Genomic DNA, 16,846 nt, shown 5'->3' with positions numbered 1-16,846 from the left:
CAACCCTCGGTGTTGCTCCCGTGCCTCGCTCAGCCAGTGAGCGGGAACCGGTCTGTATGTGGGATCCGAACCCTCGGGTGGGAGCGCCGCCGCGCTTCCCAAGCGGCGCACTATCCAGTGCGCCACCGGGCCGGCCCGTCAGTGAATCTTAAAGTGGAGGGGCCTTTAAATGGGGAAGTAAGTTACATTCTAGTTGTACTGAAGAGAGCACTAGACTAGAAGCACAAAAATTTGAGTCTTGGGTCCTGTTCTGCCAATTCCTTGGGCATATGATCTTGGATAAGAAACAACTCTCTCTTATTTTTAGTTTCTAATATTAAGAAAAGAGATAGCCATCCATTTCCTGTCTAACTATTAATCACTGGTTTGCTGTAAGGATTAAATAGGATAATTTGCTTGCAAGTGAAGTCTGTAATTAAGAGGGTGAAATACAATTCCCAATAGCAAAGCACCCGTGAGTCACTGTGTGTGTGGTACTTTTTATACTACAGCTAATGCGGAAGAAAGAATTTTTTTAAACTGGGGGAGACATGGAACAACTATGCAGAAGAGGCTTCTGCAATATGAGGGAAAGGTATCCAGGCATCACTTAGCCTAGAGGAGCCTTCTTCTTTTAAAGCCACAGACATCTATTAAGATTCCTTTCATCACAGTTGAAGTAAGCATTAGGTGAAGCATTTCTGTGGAATGCATCAAAGGTCATATTTCCAGCATTTCAGCATTTCATGGATCTGGTGCAAGAGCCAAGGAATAAGAATAATTATGAAAGTTGAAATATACTGTTGAAACTTTGTGCAATACAAAACTTGAGACTACTATAGACAGGAAGACTGGAAGGTATTCCAGCATTTTATATCTGCTTTCATATTAGAATGACTTGTCCAATGTGAGCAAAAGTGACATAGAACCAGATAAAGAACAAAGAGGATATATTCAGAATCAGCCCATAGATACACATTGGCAGCCCAGCACAGTGGCAAAGCCTAGGCTTTGGAGTCACACCGGCTCCACGTAAGTAAGCTATCACACACTCCACAGTTTTGGTTCTGGGTAGCACTTAGTTCTTTTCAGGAGATAGCGTTAGGAGGAACACAGCTTTAGTTTTTGATGAATCTGGCTGACATTGAGTCCTAGCTCTGCCACATGAGTTTTATGACTCTACTTTCCATACTTGGTTAAGCCTCAGTTTCCTCATCTCTAAAATGGTGATAGTAATTTGAACCTTGTAAGGTTACACTAGAACATATGCACCATGAGGGCAGTTTTGTTTTGTTTCCTGTTTCATTCATTGTCATATTCTCACAATAGATGCTCAGTAAATATTTATGAAATTAAGGAATTGGGAAATGATTTGAAGTAATGTATGCAACATACCTAACTCAATACCTGGAATATACTAAGAATTTTTGTTATTGATTTTACATTGTTATGAATTTTAAAATATCCTTTTGGAACTCACTAGCTCGAAAACACAAGAGAGTTTTCACTGTGTCCTCTTTCCTACCTTTCAAGTCATATACCACATAAATGTGTTAATTAAATTTTAAGAAGTTAATTAAAACTTAAAAAGGCAAAAGGTCCTCTTCAGGGAGTATCTATAGAGTAGAACCCAACCTAGTTAAGCTGGTGGCATTTGCAGTCACTGCCTGATGCCCCCGTAATGGTTAAGTAAGTAGCCCCTTTCCCCTGCTGCCTGCCATCCCCTTATTATAAATCAGCTCCATTTCTGTGCGCGTGGGCAGCCCTTAAAAACATGGGACATTTAAAAACTCTATAAAGATGGCAGCTAGCAAGATGTGGGGGCTGGGTCTCTGTCCCCAGAGTGCTGGAGGACAGAACAAAGGGAAGCTGGAATCTGCATCGGAGGCAAGGGAGGGTTTAGGAAGTAAGGCACGCCCAGCCTAGGGAACCCTGGGCTACGACCAGCAGCAAGATGGAGTCACACTGGGCAGGGCTGTCTGGAGACATTCCAGCTAGAGCAAGGGACTGCAGGGAGTAGAGCAGGAGAGGCTGAGGGAGGAACTCTGGGCTCTCACTGTAGAGGGTGATGCACTAATAAAGCACATGCATTTCACAGGGCCTTAACGTTTAGCTTAGTAGGGCCACAGCCCTTAGCTGTTAGAAGGACCACAGTCCTTAGATCAGGCTGTAACTTAGTAGGATCTTTATCTTAGTAGGACCACAGTCCTTAGCTATTAGAAGGGCCAGAGCCCTTTAGTTTAGGCTGTAGCACAGTGGGGCCACAGTCCCTAGTTTTAGCAAGGCCAGAGCCTTGTAGTTTGAGGAAGAACCTAACCTTTTAGTATTGCACATAGAAATGCTAAGTTTGGGAAAAAACAGAAAACTTTCACAGGACTAAAAAGTCTCTGGTGTGGATATGAGAATTGTAACACAGCATAAGTGCTTGCTCTAAGGGCAGACACCCTTGGTGCAGCTAAACCAAATTATGGGAAAATATGTGCACTGAAAGCTTCAAGGCTACTCTGCCAATTAGCGGCTGGTTCCACATTTCACCTTCAACTGCTTCTCTAAGTTTCCTAGGGAACTTAGTGTTGCCATAACAATTATCTCATTGGTTCTTTTGTATGTCACATAGCTTAGTTTTATGACTCCTTTGATGGTAAATTGCTTAAACTATTTTTAAGTTGCACCTGCTTTAAGGAAAATTGTTATGTAGCCAGTTTATGTTTTCACTATGACTGATTAACCACCTGGGTTCTTTTCTGTAACTTTTTGCCTGCACAATAAAAAACCGAGAAAAGCCCTGATTCAGGGTCATTTCCCAGGAATTCCTTCTCTCTTGAAGAAGTCGTCTCCTGGGATTTAACCCCTTCAGGCCTCTCACTGCTCAGGAAAAATGGGCTTTGAGTAATCCTTTGCATCTCCATCTCCGTCACCCCAAGGGAGAGGTGACATCTCACACTCCTATTTATTACAACTCACCTATTGAGAAAGGCAGAAAGGCTTCTCTTTTCTTAAACTGTCCATTCTCCAGAAAATGCTCGGGGTTGAATGTGTCAGGGGTGGCCCACTCTGTGGGGTCCCTGTGCAGCGCAGTCAAATTGGTCAGGATCGTGGTCCCCTAGAGAAGGCAGCAAAGACTGAGGCAAGGCTTGACCCACTCAACACGCCTACACAGGGGGGCAGTGGTCCTCGGGCTTGCATGCCAGGGCCTGACCACACCCTGATCTCCTCCACCCTCCTTAACCCACCCACTGCTGAGCCCAACCCCCCAGGACCCTCTGCTTTGCTGTGAGACAGCTTACAAATTGGATTGGAATTGCCTGCTGGGAATTTTACCAGGGAAGTTTGGTTACTCTTGATTGCAGAATGGATCTTCTCTACAGGGACAGGTCAGGGTAGGACTTGGGAGGGGACACGTGTGCATTGATGAAAGAAAATGCAACAGCTGGTCAGTCCGCACTGTACCACAGTCAACCCAGATGCTCAGTGATGTGGTAACTACAGCAGCTCTACAAAGGTACCCAGTGTCTCATTCATCTCTGTCTCCCATTCCCTTCCCTCCAATGTCTAGTACACTGCACCCCACTTCCCACAGCAGGTTTAATAATAGAATCAGGGAGCCCAGTGAAAGGACCCCTATCCATCCCCTTCCTGAGCAGGAAACTCAGGTGTCACCAGAGTGAGCCTTCATCCAACCCATCAATGATACTGCTCAGTTTAACTTTGAAATTCTCTTGATTCCATCACCTTCATTCCATGTCTGCCACTGCCACCTTAGTCCAGGCTGCCACCTTGCCTGCCTAGACTCCTGTGGCAGCCTCCCAACTATGCCCCACTCCTCTCTTGCCCCTTTCAGTCTGCCCCACAGACAAAGTGAGCTTTGAACATGACTTAATCATGTCACACCCTCCACCAGCAACACCTCGAACTTGATGCCCTTCAGTGGCTTCCCATCACTCTTAGGTAAAGATCCATGGCCCCACCCCTGTCTGGGCACTGTCACCTCTGCCTGTGCTCCCACTGCAGTGGCCGCCTTCCAATTTCTCAAACATGCCACATTCCCACTCATTTCAATGCCTTTTAAAATGCTGCTGGCCTTGCCAGGAATGCTCTTCCTCCCCACTTTGTCACCGAGCTAATTCTTAATCACCCCCAAATCCTCAGCACAAACATCACTTCCTTTTGGAAGCCTTCCCTGATCACTTGTGCTCCTACGACCCCCAGCCCATCTGCATCTTTATAGAACCCAGTGAGTATTTCCCTTTGGGCAGTTTTGTACTATGTACTTGTATGATTATTTAGCTCAGGGTTGTTTTTCCAGACCTGAGCATTTCTGGTACTTGATGAATATTTGTTGAATTAATAAAGAATTTTGGGCAGTTTTGTACTATGTACTTGTATGATTATTTAGCTCAGGGTTGTTTTTCCAGACCCGAGCATTTCTGGTACTTGATGAATATTTGTTGAATTAATAAAGAATAATAACTGCTATTCTGAACACTTTCTATGCAAGTACTAGGTTAAATGCTCTACACGCATGTTCTCATTTTACCTCCACATGGATTGTGTGAGGTACGTTTAAGTGCATTTTACAGATCAAGAAATTGAAGCTCTGAGAGGTTAAATAACGTGCACAGAGTCACATAGTGGGAGGAGGTAAAGCCATGATTTGAATGAGGTCTATTTGATGTCAAAGCCATGGCTCCTAGTCTCTATATTAGATTTTTCAGTTTCCAGGATGGTTATTCAAGGTGATGTTAAAAATCGGTGGCAGAAGAAGTCTGCCAAGCTGGGCTGGCTCCACAGAGTTAAATGAATTGCTAGAAAAATGCAAACAGCGCTGGGGAATTTAGACCTTAGCTTCCACCCACAAGATGGTCCATCAGTAAGGAAACAGTAAATGCACCAGCTGCATTCCTGGCTCTGCGGGGACGGTAACCAAGCAGTGGCCAATGAGTAAGCTGGCCTTACCTCTGGAGATCGTCCCTGGGAAGGACACATTCGGAAGACACATTTATACAAACCAGAATAGATCCACAGAGGCTGACCAAGGAGGGGAGAAAGCACTGGAAGGGACTGTAAATGTGCAGTGTGGAGGGAGGACGCTAGGGGGCAAAAGAGAGCTATCCGCAGAGACCACAAGAACGGGGGTGGTGTGAGATCAGGATTACGTTTGTGAGGACAGGGAACTTAACAGAGACCAGTTGACAAACATTGAGAGGGGACTCTTTTAAAATCAAAGTAAAGCAATTTCTGTGGAGGGAACATGGCATAGTACAAAAAATCTAAAGCGATCTTGTTCTGGATCCCAATTCTATCACGTTGTAGTTGAGAGATCTCATGCAAACTTAATTTCTTAGAGCCCAGGCTTCCCAATCTATAAAACGGGAATAACAGAGTTATTCTAAGAACTGAGAAAGACATTTTGAAAGAAGCCAGACGGTCCATGACACATAATCGTTGCTTAATAAGTGTTTGCTCCTTTCCCTCCCTTTCTAATAATTAATATTGCACATACTTGGATTGGCTTCCATGTGCCATTTCCCCACACCAATTCCCCATCACGGGGCCATAAGTAAAATCCCCTTGTGCCAGTTCCCCATCACAGGGCTGTAAGTAAAAGCTGGAAAAATACTTGTGGGGATATTATGTTAGAAACACTAGCATCAACGCAATGTTGGCTCAGTTGGTCTTAAATGTCCTTTCACATTTTAACATTCTATAAACCCGGAATTCCAAAGCAGAATTTTCCAAAGTCTGGTAGGTCCCAAGTCCTGCAAGATTCTCTACCAAGGCAAAGAAAAGAGTTCCGTGGCAAAGTCTGACTGAGAACTACTGCCTGCTGTGTGCCCACATTCACAATGCACAATAAAAACACTGAGAAGTCCCACAGTACAGAAAAGCCAGTCTTTGCCTAAGTATTTGACCTAGGACCTCCCTTCTCTACCCTCCACCATATCTATTAATATCTATTTAAACTGATGTCCTAGAGACCACACATGAGAAAAAGCTAATATTGTATCAGGTATAATATATCTCTCTCCCCATTAAGTGATCCCTTAGGACAAGAATACATGTGACTTTTCAAATTCAGGTTCTTTCCACCTAAAAGACGGGCTTGAAGATCTGCGGCTGGGAGCCTTATTACCTTGGGCAGGTGGTATCCAGCCAGAGTGGTATCAGCTGTCGCTTCCCTGGGAACGTTCAGGGGGATGATGTTGCCCATCCGCTGCACCTCGTGGATGACGGCATTGGTGTAGGGCATGGACTCTCGGGTGGCCGTGCTTGGCTGCCGCCACTGGCCAATCACTCTGTCAATCTCAGCATGTACTTTTTCTGGAATAGAAGAGGAGGTCCTATTATTTTTTAAACTCTTAAGCTTTCTTTCAAAGATGTGGGAGTGGTCTTCAAGATCTCACCTGTTGTATTTCAATTAGGTTGCAAAGAAATAAAAAGATACTTAACACTTCAAAGGGCTTACTTAGAAAACTGCCAACTCCATAACTTTCCTTGAGTCTGGTTAGGCTAAGGAATGGAATAACCAGGATCAACATGGTTAAGCTCACAGAAGGACCTTGTGTTAGTCTATTCAGGCTGTTATATAAAAATACCATACACTGAGTAGTTTATAAACAATAGAAATTTATTGCTCACAGATCTGGAGCCTGGGAAGTCCAAGATCAAGGCACCAGCTGATGTGGTTTGGTGAGGATCCACTTTCTGATCCACAGATGGCACCTTCTCACTGTGTCCTCACATGGTGGAAGGAGCGAGGCAGCTCTCTGGGGCTCTTAGAGACACTAATTTCTCATGATGTAAGATCAGTCTGGTTGCAAACTCTTGCTCTGCAACAATGCTGCTGCAAGTTACTTAAATTCTTTGAGCCTCAGTTTCCTCACCTGATTGGTGAGGATAAATCAACTTTCATCTTAGTATATTTTGAGATTTACATGAGCTGATTTAGGTGAGCACCCAACAAATGATAGAAACTTGTAGTTGCCCCCCAATATCTGTTTTAGTTTTTTTCCAGAGTTATAGAGATTCCAGCTGGATACCTAGGTGTCCAGCTAAAGACTACATTTCCCAGATTAACTTACAACTAAATGTGACCATGTGACTAAATTCTGGCCAAAAGAATATAAGCAGAAGTGATGTTTAATCCTTGGAACAAGCCCTTAGAGGAAGGATATGTGCTTCTTCCCCCTTTTCCCTTGCTGTTGGTGGAAAGGCATCCCTAGGGGTGAGCCATCTTAGGAAGTGCCAACAAGAACATCATTCTAGATACGACAGACAAGTTAGAAGGAGTCTGGTATCCTACAGACTTTGCAGAGTCCAGCAAAGACTAAAATTTTTTTACCTGAGAAAGAAATAAACTATCATTTTTTACTGTCCATTTAACAAAAAATTTTAATTGTGATAAAATACACATAGCATAAAGTTTACCATCTTAGCCATTTTTAAGTGTATAGTTCACTAGTGTTAAATATATTCTCACTGTTGTGCAACCAACTTCCAGAACCTTTTCATCTTGCAATATTGAAACTCCACAATCATTAAACAGCTCCTCATTTCCCCCTTCTCCAGCCTCTGACCACCACCATTCTACTTTCTGTTTCTATGAATTTGGCTACTCTAGATTACTCATATAAGCAGAATCACACAGTGTTTCTGTTTTTGTGACTCACTTATTTAACTTAATATAATGTCTCCAAGGTTCATTCATATTGCAGCATGTGTCAGAATTTCCCTTCTTTTAAAGACTGAATAATGCTCAGCCTTTTGTACATATATTCAACATTTTTTTTTTATCCATTCATTGTCAATGAACACTGGGTTGTTTCCACATCTTGGCTATTGTGAATAATGCTGCTATGAACATGCCTGTAAACTTCTATCATTTTAAACCATTGCTATTTGGGAGCCTCTATTCCAGAAGTGAAACCTGTATTCTAACTCAGTAGCTTTTAAATGTTTGTTGTTTTTTAAAAAATGTAATCCATAGTAAGAAACGCATTTTACATTGTAACCCATAACACATATATATAATTATACCCACATATAAAGCATACATTTATGCATCTATATATGAAAGTAATAAATTTTCATGAGCAAACTTATACTTAGTACATGGGAGGCACTCTGGTCTTTTCTGTTCTCCCTTTATCTTAGGGAAAAAAGTTGGATCTTGATCCACTACATTGACTTTATGCCTCACTAATAAACTGTTACCCACAGTCTGAAAAACTGCATCATAACAGTTCTCATCCCCCATATGCTCAAATTGTTCTGGAACCTGAAGGAAGAAAAATAATGAGAACTGACCTTGAATGGACTACAATCTGTGGGGAAGCTATATAAATAATGTGCAATAAGCACAGTAAAGGAGACTCATTAAGTCATCTCTGCAGGAAGATAATGCTAATAATTTCCTAGCTAGTAACTCCCTGGAAGAGTGCAGAAACATCTTAGGGAGCTAGTACTTGAGCAGGTTCTTCAAGAAGGGCTAGGGATTCACCACATACAGAAATTGGGGACATGCATTCTTGGTAGAGGAAAAAGCAGATGTCATAACAGAGGTATAAATGAAGACAGTGCAAAGAAAATGGCATGTAATTTAGTGAAGCCACCATGTAGGGTGGGTGGGACAGACAAAAGGGGGCACACCAGAAGGGATATTATGTGCTAGACCAAGAGGTTTGGAGATTACCCAAGGGGAAATGGAAAGGTATTACTTAAAAGAAGGGAAGGGCATGGCTAGATTTTCCTATGAGAATGCAACTCTTTCCTGGAACTTAACACAGCTTTGATTGACTTCACTGTTTCCCCCCTAGATTCTTGAGGAGACAGACTCTTATATTTGTTTTACCTGGATTCATCACAGTCCTGACACATCACCCTGTGACTGTTCTACCTATCTTTCCATTCTACTATGCTATCATCTGGCCCCACGTTTGGGCTGTATGTTCCAGAAGGCATTCTTCTGTCTGGTCCAGGTGCACTCACCCCATGCTCACCTTGGATTTCTGGATAGAGGGCCAGGTAAAGCAGACCCCAGCGCAGCGTCGTAGAAGTAGTCTCGGTGCCAGCAAAGAAGAGGTCCAGGGTGGAGCAGACAAGGTTTACTTCATTGAAACTTGAAGTAGCATTACCCGTGTACTAGAAAGGACAACGTTTATTCGTTTACTCAGAAGATTCTGGCTGCCATAACACACAGTACTTCATCCTATGATAAAATTTGGAAGGAAAGGTCCCTAGGAGAAAGAACTTTTCCTTTGGCTTCCTCAGGAAGCAGAGGCTTATTACAGCAATGTCATTAGCATCTTCCTGTCTTCCAAGCTTTCAGCACTTGAGTGGATGAAGATCAAGACAACTATTTTCTTATGCTTGTAATTTGGAAGAAGCCAAGGGTACTTCAAAAAATTCATGGAAAAATAGAATTAAAAGGTGATATGTGATCTTTCCAGGAACTTTCTGAAGTACCCTCGTACTAGTACAGTGGTAGGAGATGTGAATAAGACAGACTTGGCTTCCAATATAACCGCATCAGTTAGTAGCTGTGTGATTTAGGGCAAGTTACTTAACCTCTCTGTGCTTCAGTTTCCTGTTTTATAAAAAGGAAATAATACACATCCTTTAAGATGACATTATGAATTATGTGAGATGCAAGAGCTCGTAGCAAATACTCAACAAATGTTTGTACTGGTAACATAAAGGAAAAATTGAATTCCTCTTATGTACAAGAATTCTCATATCCCCCAGTAATCTTTTCAACTGCTCGTCATGATTCTCCATTATCTTTACCATCCTCTTCTGAAGCTTCAAGTAGTAACATTGCTCTTAATGTTAATGGTTCCACACCTGCACACCATATAGCAAGCAAAGTCTCCTCCTCTGAGCAGAAAACAATGCTTTTATTAATGTTATGCCAGGAAGGTGAAATAAGAGGGGAGACAGAAAGAAATCCACCATTCTGCCCACTCTAGGAGGAGAACAAGTAACTGATGGGTTAAAAATTATGATACCGATTCAGTGATGAATATTAACCAGAGAGGTCACCGTGTTAAAGGCCATGCATCCATTTTGACTTTTTTCCCCACTTCTGGTTTATAATGTTGAAAAGTGGATGATATGGAGAGGAAGAGGGAATGCAAAAGCCCCACAAAGTCGTTAAGATTGCACTCTGGAATCCAACCCAGTGTTGCTTACGTTCTGCAGCAGAGGCTGATGGAAGGTGGAGGTAATTGGGCCCAGACCCAACTAATAGTAAAACAGCTCAAGACTCAATTGCTGTTTTTCCCTTTTTGCATAGCTCCTTCAGATATGGGTAGAGAGTAGAGGATGAGGGATGAAAAGGCAGTACTTGGGCATTTGCAGAGCCTCAAATCAAATTCCATTAAGCCCTCAGCTTTATTTCTAATTGTCTCATCAGCCTGAGTTAATGCTGCCCTACACTTTCTGAAATATTGCCCCTACTTTTACTCCCCTGTGGTAGGCTGAGTAATAACCCAAAAGATGTCTATGTCCTAATCCCTGGAACCTGTAGATGTTACTTTGTATAGCAGATGGATTTCACAGATGGGATTAAGTTAAGAATTTTGAGATGGCAATATTATCTTGGATTAACCCAGTGGGCCCAAGGTAATCAGAATAGTCTTTATAAGAAGAGAGAGGCAAGAGGGTCAAAGTCAGAGAAAGAAGATATAAGGACTGAAGTAGAAATCAGAGAGGAGAGAAGATGCTGCACTGCTGAATTTGAAGATGTGGGAAGGGGCTACAAGCCAAGGAACCTAGGCAGCCTCTAGAAGCTGGAAAAGTCACAGAAACAGATTCTCCCCCAGAGTCTCCGAAAGAAGCCAACCTGGCCAACGCCTTGACTTTAGCCCATTGAAACTGATTTCAAACTTCTGACACCCAGAACTGTAAGAGAGTACATTTCTGCTCTTTTAAGCCACAAAGTTTGTGGTAATTTGTTACAGCAGCAACTAAAAATATACCAAACATATCCCTATTGGATCTTTCAGAACAGAATACAGCAAACACCTCTGGCCTCCTCACCTTTGTCATTTCTTTGAGGTAAGCATCAATAAAGTCTCTTGTTTCAGCAGGATTCCAATCTCTCTTATGTTTTTCGATCATATGGGAAACAAACAATTTCAGTTTTTCCCAGTTGCTGAAGAGAGTCTGGTGAGGTCCAGGAAGGAATTTCATTATCCATGGAAAGACATTGTAGAGCTAATTGAGAAACACAAAACAGTCACAATGCCACTGTCCCACTTTTTAAGACAACAGGAACAATCTTCTCTTTCCGTCTCTTTTATCTGCTTACACGTAAGGCTTGGAGTCATTCGCAATGCCTCTTTTCTCTCCCCCCTCTCTTCTCACCCCTGCAGCAAAGCATTTCAGCTTTCCATCCAAAACACATCCAGCCTCAGACCACTTCTCACCACTCCAACTTGCCACCCTAGTTCAAACCATTTCTTACCTGATGCTGTAATAGCTTTCAATAGTTTTCCTGATTCCATTCTTAAGCCCATGCTCAGGATCACTCAACAGCTTAACCATATCATTTCTCTCCTTGGTTCTCGGTCCTCCAGTGGCTTTCCACTACGCCCAGACAAAGTCCTGTGTCATTCGTCAAGCCTACAAGTCCACAGAGCTGGCCCCTGCACACCTGTCTCCTCCTGCCTACTGCTCCCTGCCATCCTAGCCTTGCTCTCTGCAGTCCAGCCACAGTGGCCTCTTGTGACCACATCAAGGACCTCTTGTTTGGGGCCTCTGCAGCCGCTATTCCCTCTTCCTAGAAAGCTTTTCCTCTGAAATCCATATAACACCAGCCCCTCATTTTAGGGCTGTGCTTGGAGCTGTCTTACCTGGTGATCCTACAAGGGGCAGCACCCCTGGCATCCTCTGTCCATTCCCCTGTCCTCTTTGATTTTTCCTTCATGGTAATTATCGCTAATGTGTGTGTGTATTTGAATTTATTTGTCTCCCCCAATATAATGTAATCCCCATGTGGGTAAGACTTCACATTTTTTCCTGAAATAAAGTGGCTGTTGAATAAACTTTCTCTGGTATCTGATGGAAAATAGACAGCATATCATAATGGAAAATCTCCTAGATGTAGAATGAGACAGACATGGGTGTGACTATCGGCTCTGCTACTTTCTAGCTATGTAGTTTGGTAATAGAAATAATAATAATAATTACTTTGTTGATCCTTAGTTTAACTAGCTGCCTGTGGGCTCTAAGATGATTCTGGGGACAGATGATGTAAGATAGAGCCCTTCACACAGAGCCGGTGGACACTGGCCTGCACTTTCCTGCGCACTCCCACGCCAGCATGCACATGCCATGTTGCTTCATCTTATCTTTATGGGGTTGTTGTAAAAATTAACATAGGAAAAGTATGTGGTATATTCTGGGACTCCAAAAAATGCTTATTACGCCTACTCCACAGGCTTTTAGTTCCCTCCCAGGAACTTCTTTTTCCTGAGACATGTACTCAGAAGTCACCCAGGCACCCACTGCACTCTCATGACTTCCTAGACTGTCTTACCAGGAGGGAAGCAAATGGAATTGCTGAACTGGGGACGACTGTGACTAAGAGTGAAAACAAGGAATTCAAAACAACCCTGACAGTAGTACTAACAGCTCACACTCGTTATGCCCTTCTCACGTGCCAGGAATCATGCCAACCGCTTTATCAGTTTTGGTATGATGGCTTCATAAAGCTCAAAAAAAAAAAAAAATCCTTGTCAGGAATAAATAAAAATAAATCCACTTCCAGATACATCATAGGGAAACTAATAATAACTGAAAACAGTGGAGACTTAAGTGTAGTCAGAGAGAGAGGAAAAAAATATTTTTGAAGTAACAGCAATTACATTTCTGAACAGCGATTACATGGAGTTGACTCTCCACGGCATCGATGGGAACCCGGAGGATGGTGAAATGACATTTTCAATGTGCAAAGAGAAAAAAATAGTCAAAATAAAAATATTTAATTAGAGCAAAATAAAGATATTTTTGAAGAACCAAAATTGAAAGAATTTGCCATGAACTGACCCCCACGAGAGGAAATTCAGGAGGAGGCTACGAAGTACAAGATGGAATGACAACAAAAGAAACGGTAAATGTGTGGGTAAGTATAGGCAGACACTGGCTGCAGAAAACAATAATAATCATGCACTTACAAATTTTCAAAGTGGAACAAATGAAAGTATATTATTAAATTATCTAGTAGCCTAGATAATTGATCAGAGGTAGTGTTCTAAAGTTCTTGAATTATTATGGAGGAGGATAAAGATATTAATTTTATATGTTCACAGTTTAATTACACATATTAAAAGTTTACAGTAAAGAAAGACTAAAGTAATAAAATAAGCCTGTTCATCTTCTAAACTAGCACAGAGAAAAATAAAATGAAAAGAACATTTAATCATAATGAGTCAAAAAAGCAGAAAAGACCAAATAAACAGAGACCACGAGCCAGGGATACAGAGAAGCAGCAGCATTAGAGAGCTCTGGGTCTCTAGAGGTATGTCTGGGCCATGTGGCTCCCTTGGCCCCTCGCTCGATCCCCCAGGAATGGAAAACTGGCCCTCGTGCAGGGGGTTGTGGGGACAGTGGGCATGTGACCCAGGTCAGCCAGTCTCGGTGCTGCTGACATGGCCGTGTGGCTCAGATGCTCTCTCCACCCCCCAGCGTGGTTGAGAAGGGAGGGGCTGGGGGCTACACCCCCTCCCCTAACACAGCTTCAGTTCTGGGGGCATTGACACCCCAGATTACATCCTCCCCCAGCACCAAGCCAAGGGCTAAATTGGATCCCCCCTGGAAGGTTTCAGGATCCAGGCTCCCTGGGGAAGGGAATGCAGGGTTACTGGGTCTGGGCCCAGAGGTGGCAGCACCAGAGAGAAGGATTCAAAATCCCTCCCTGTTGCAGAGGGATTTGAGAGCCCCACAATGGCTTCAGTGCCAACTTTGTAGCTGAGCCCTGCCAACCCACTGGCCCCTGAGGGGTACAATCCCCAAAAGCCAGCCCGGGTTACCACCAGCTATAATCCCCGTGCAAGGTGGTGATGAAGGCTCTGTGGAAATGTCAGTGTGCATGGCCATTGTGGCAGCCTGTGGATGCTGTCAAACTGGACCTACCAGATTACCACAAAAGTATAAAACAGCCTGTGGACGTGGGGACTATTAAGAGGAGACTTGAGAACAATTACCACTGGGCTGCCATAGAGTGTATGTAGGATTTTAACACCATGTTCACCAACTGTTAAATTTGCAACAGACCCACTGACAATATTGTCTTGATGGCACAAACACTGGAAAAGGTCTTTCTACAGAAAGTAGCATCAATGCTGCAAGAGGAACAAGAGCCTGTGGTGACCATCCCTAAGAACAGCCACAGAAGGGGCCAAGTTAACAGTGCCCCGGGGCAATATTACCAGTGCCCATCATGTGCCTGCTGTTTCTTCTGTGTCCCACACACCCTGTATACCTGAGATACCTACCACTGTCCTCAACTTTCCCCATCTGTTGGTCATCTCTTCTCCCCTTCTCAAGTCTCTGCATTCTGCTGGATCCTAGCTCCTTGCTATTTTTGCAGGTCCCCCAGCCCAGCCCTTTGCCAAGAAAAAAGGGGTAAAGCATAAAGCAGATACTACCACCCCTATACCTGCAGCCATCCTGGCTCCTGGTTCCCCAGCTAGCTCTCCCGGGGGCCTTGAGCCTAAGGCAGCATGGCTTCCTCATATGTGTACAGAGAGTGGCCACCCCATCAAGACTTGCCTGACTCTCAGCAACAACACCAGAGCTCTAAGAAAGGAAAGCTATCAGGACAGTTAAAGCATTGCAATGGTATTTTGGAGGAGTTACTTTCTAAGAAGCATGCTGCCTATGCCTGGCTTTTCTATAAACCAGTGGACGCTTCTGCTTCTTGGCCTTCATGACCACCATGACATCATTAAACACCCCATGGACCTCAGCACTGTCAAGCAGAAGATGGAGAATTGTGGCTACCAGGATGCACAGGATTTTGCTGCTGATGTGCAGCTTATGTTTTCAACTGCTGTAAGTATGATCCCCCAGACCACGATGTCGTGGCCATGGCCTGAAAGCTACAGGATGTATTTGAGTTCTGCTATGCCAAGGTGCCAGATGAGCCACTAGAACCAAGGCCTTTACCAGTCTCTACTGCCTTGCATCCTGGGCTGGCCAAATCATCTTTAGAGAACTCCAGTGAGGAAAGTAGCAATGAGAGCTCCTCTAAGGAAAAGGAGGAGGAGGAGGAGGAGGAAGAGGGTGAAAGCTCAAACTCAGAGGAGGAAAGGGCCCATCGCTTGGCAGAATTACAGGAACAGCTTAGGGCAGTACATAAATAACTGGCTGCCCTGCCCCAGGTCCAGTATGCCAGTCCAAGCAGAAGAGAGAGAGAAAAGGAGAAGCAGAAATGGAAGGCAGAGCAGCACCAAGGTCGAGCTGGGGTTGATGAAAATGACAAGAGGCCTCGGGCACCATGCCCCCCTCAGCCCAAGAGGCCCAAGAAAGCAAGTGGCAGTGGGGGTGGAAGTGCAGCTACACTAGGCCCTCATGGCTTTGGACCTTCTGGAGGAAGTGGCACCAAGCTCTCCAAAAAGGCCACAGAGTCAGCTCCCCCTGCCCAGCCTACAGGTTATGATTCAGAGAGCCGGCCCATGAGCTATGATGAGAAGTGGCAGCTGAGCCTGGACATGAACAAATTACCTGGGGAGAAGCTGGGTTGACTCGTGTATGTGATCCAAGCCAAGGAGCTCTCATTATGTGACTCAAACCCAGAAGAGACTGAGATTGATTTTGAATGCTCAAGCCATCCATGCTTATTAGATAGCTTGAGTGCTACGTCCTTTCTTGCCTACAAAAGAAGGCCCGGAAGCCCTACACCATTAAGAAAGACAAAGGAGGAACTGGCTTTGGAGAAGAAGTGGGAATTAGAAAAGCAGTTACAAGGTGTCAGCGGGCACTTTAATTCCATCAAAAAGCCCCCGAAAAAAGCAAATGAGAAAACAGAATCATCCCCTGCTCAGCAAGTAGCAGCAGGGTCAGGCCTCAGTGGTTCCAGTTCCAGCTCAGATTCCAGCTCCTCCTCACATACCAATGATTCAGACTCAGGCTAAGAGGCCAGGCCAGATGGGGCAAGAAGGCTCTGCAGGACCAAGCTCATAGACCACCCTGCCCACTTTTCCCACCCCCCCTGCTGTGACACCTCATCTCACGCTCCCCCCTCCCCACCTGTAGGACACCTGGCTCTGCAGAGGGGAGGGATGCAGGAACATTTACTGAAGGAGGGACATGGAAAAAATAAGATTGAATTCCACCCCATTGGCAGTGACCTCTAGGGCACAGAGCCCCCTATTCAAAATGACTGGGGTGGGGCAGGGACACAGGGTGGGGGGTGTCCAAGGGCCTTGATAACTGCGTTACCTGAGGCCACAGCTGCCCTGTTCACTTCTAAGGGCCCTGTTTTGAGGTTGGTTGTTCTAGTTTATTTTAAGCTAGGTCAGAATGGGGGTGGGGCCTTGGAGAGGGAAGAAAGGGGAGCTCTTTTTTTATGTGGACTTTTTTTTCTACTCTGTATTCCATTTTCCTTCCACTCCATTTGGAGCTTTAGAGATTTCAGTCATCTCCCTATTTGGTCCCCAGACTGGCTTTCTTTGTCTGTTGATTCTAACCTGTAAATAAAGAAAATATTATTCAAATAAAATAAAACAAAATAAATACAAACCACAAAATGATCAGAAATTAGTTCAAATTTGTCAATAATTTTTTTTTTTTTTTTGTCTTTTTTCATGTCTGGCAATGGACTGCAACCCTCAGTGTCGCGCCCGTACCGGACCGGGACCGG

At 44.0% G+C, this 16,846-nt stretch overlaps 1 protein-coding gene and 1 pseudogene across 1 annotated transcript in view; one reads left to right on the top strand and one right to left on the bottom strand.

Annotated features, from left to right (window-relative positions):
* LOC103603536 (cytochrome P450 2J2) overlaps nt 1-16,846 on the bottom strand; it is a 43,891-nt gene that overhangs the window by 7,297 nt on the left and 19,748 nt on the right. The window contains exons 5-8 of the mRNA XM_008588085.1: nt 11,020-11,196; nt 8,979-9,120; nt 6,113-6,300; nt 2,944-3,082 (exon numbers count right to left, since the gene is read on the bottom strand). Of these exons, the coding sequence (XP_008586307.1) occupies nt 2,944-3,082; nt 6,113-6,300; nt 8,979-9,120; nt 11,020-11,196 (646 nt within the window). The remainder of the gene's footprint in view (nt 1-2,943; nt 3,083-6,112; nt 6,301-8,978; nt 9,121-11,019; nt 11,197-16,846) is intronic.
* On the top strand, nt 13,817-16,118 carry LOC103603535 (annotated as a pseudogene).

This window comes from Galeopterus variegatus, unplaced genomic scaffold (genome assembly GCF_000696425.1).
Source record: "Galeopterus variegatus unplaced genomic scaffold, G_variegatus-3.0.2 Scaffold4670, whole genome shotgun sequence".
Classification (NCBI taxonomy): domain Eukaryota; kingdom Metazoa; phylum Chordata; class Mammalia; order Dermoptera; family Cynocephalidae; genus Galeopterus; species Galeopterus variegatus.
This window is presented reverse-complemented; position numbering and strand designations above follow the sequence as displayed.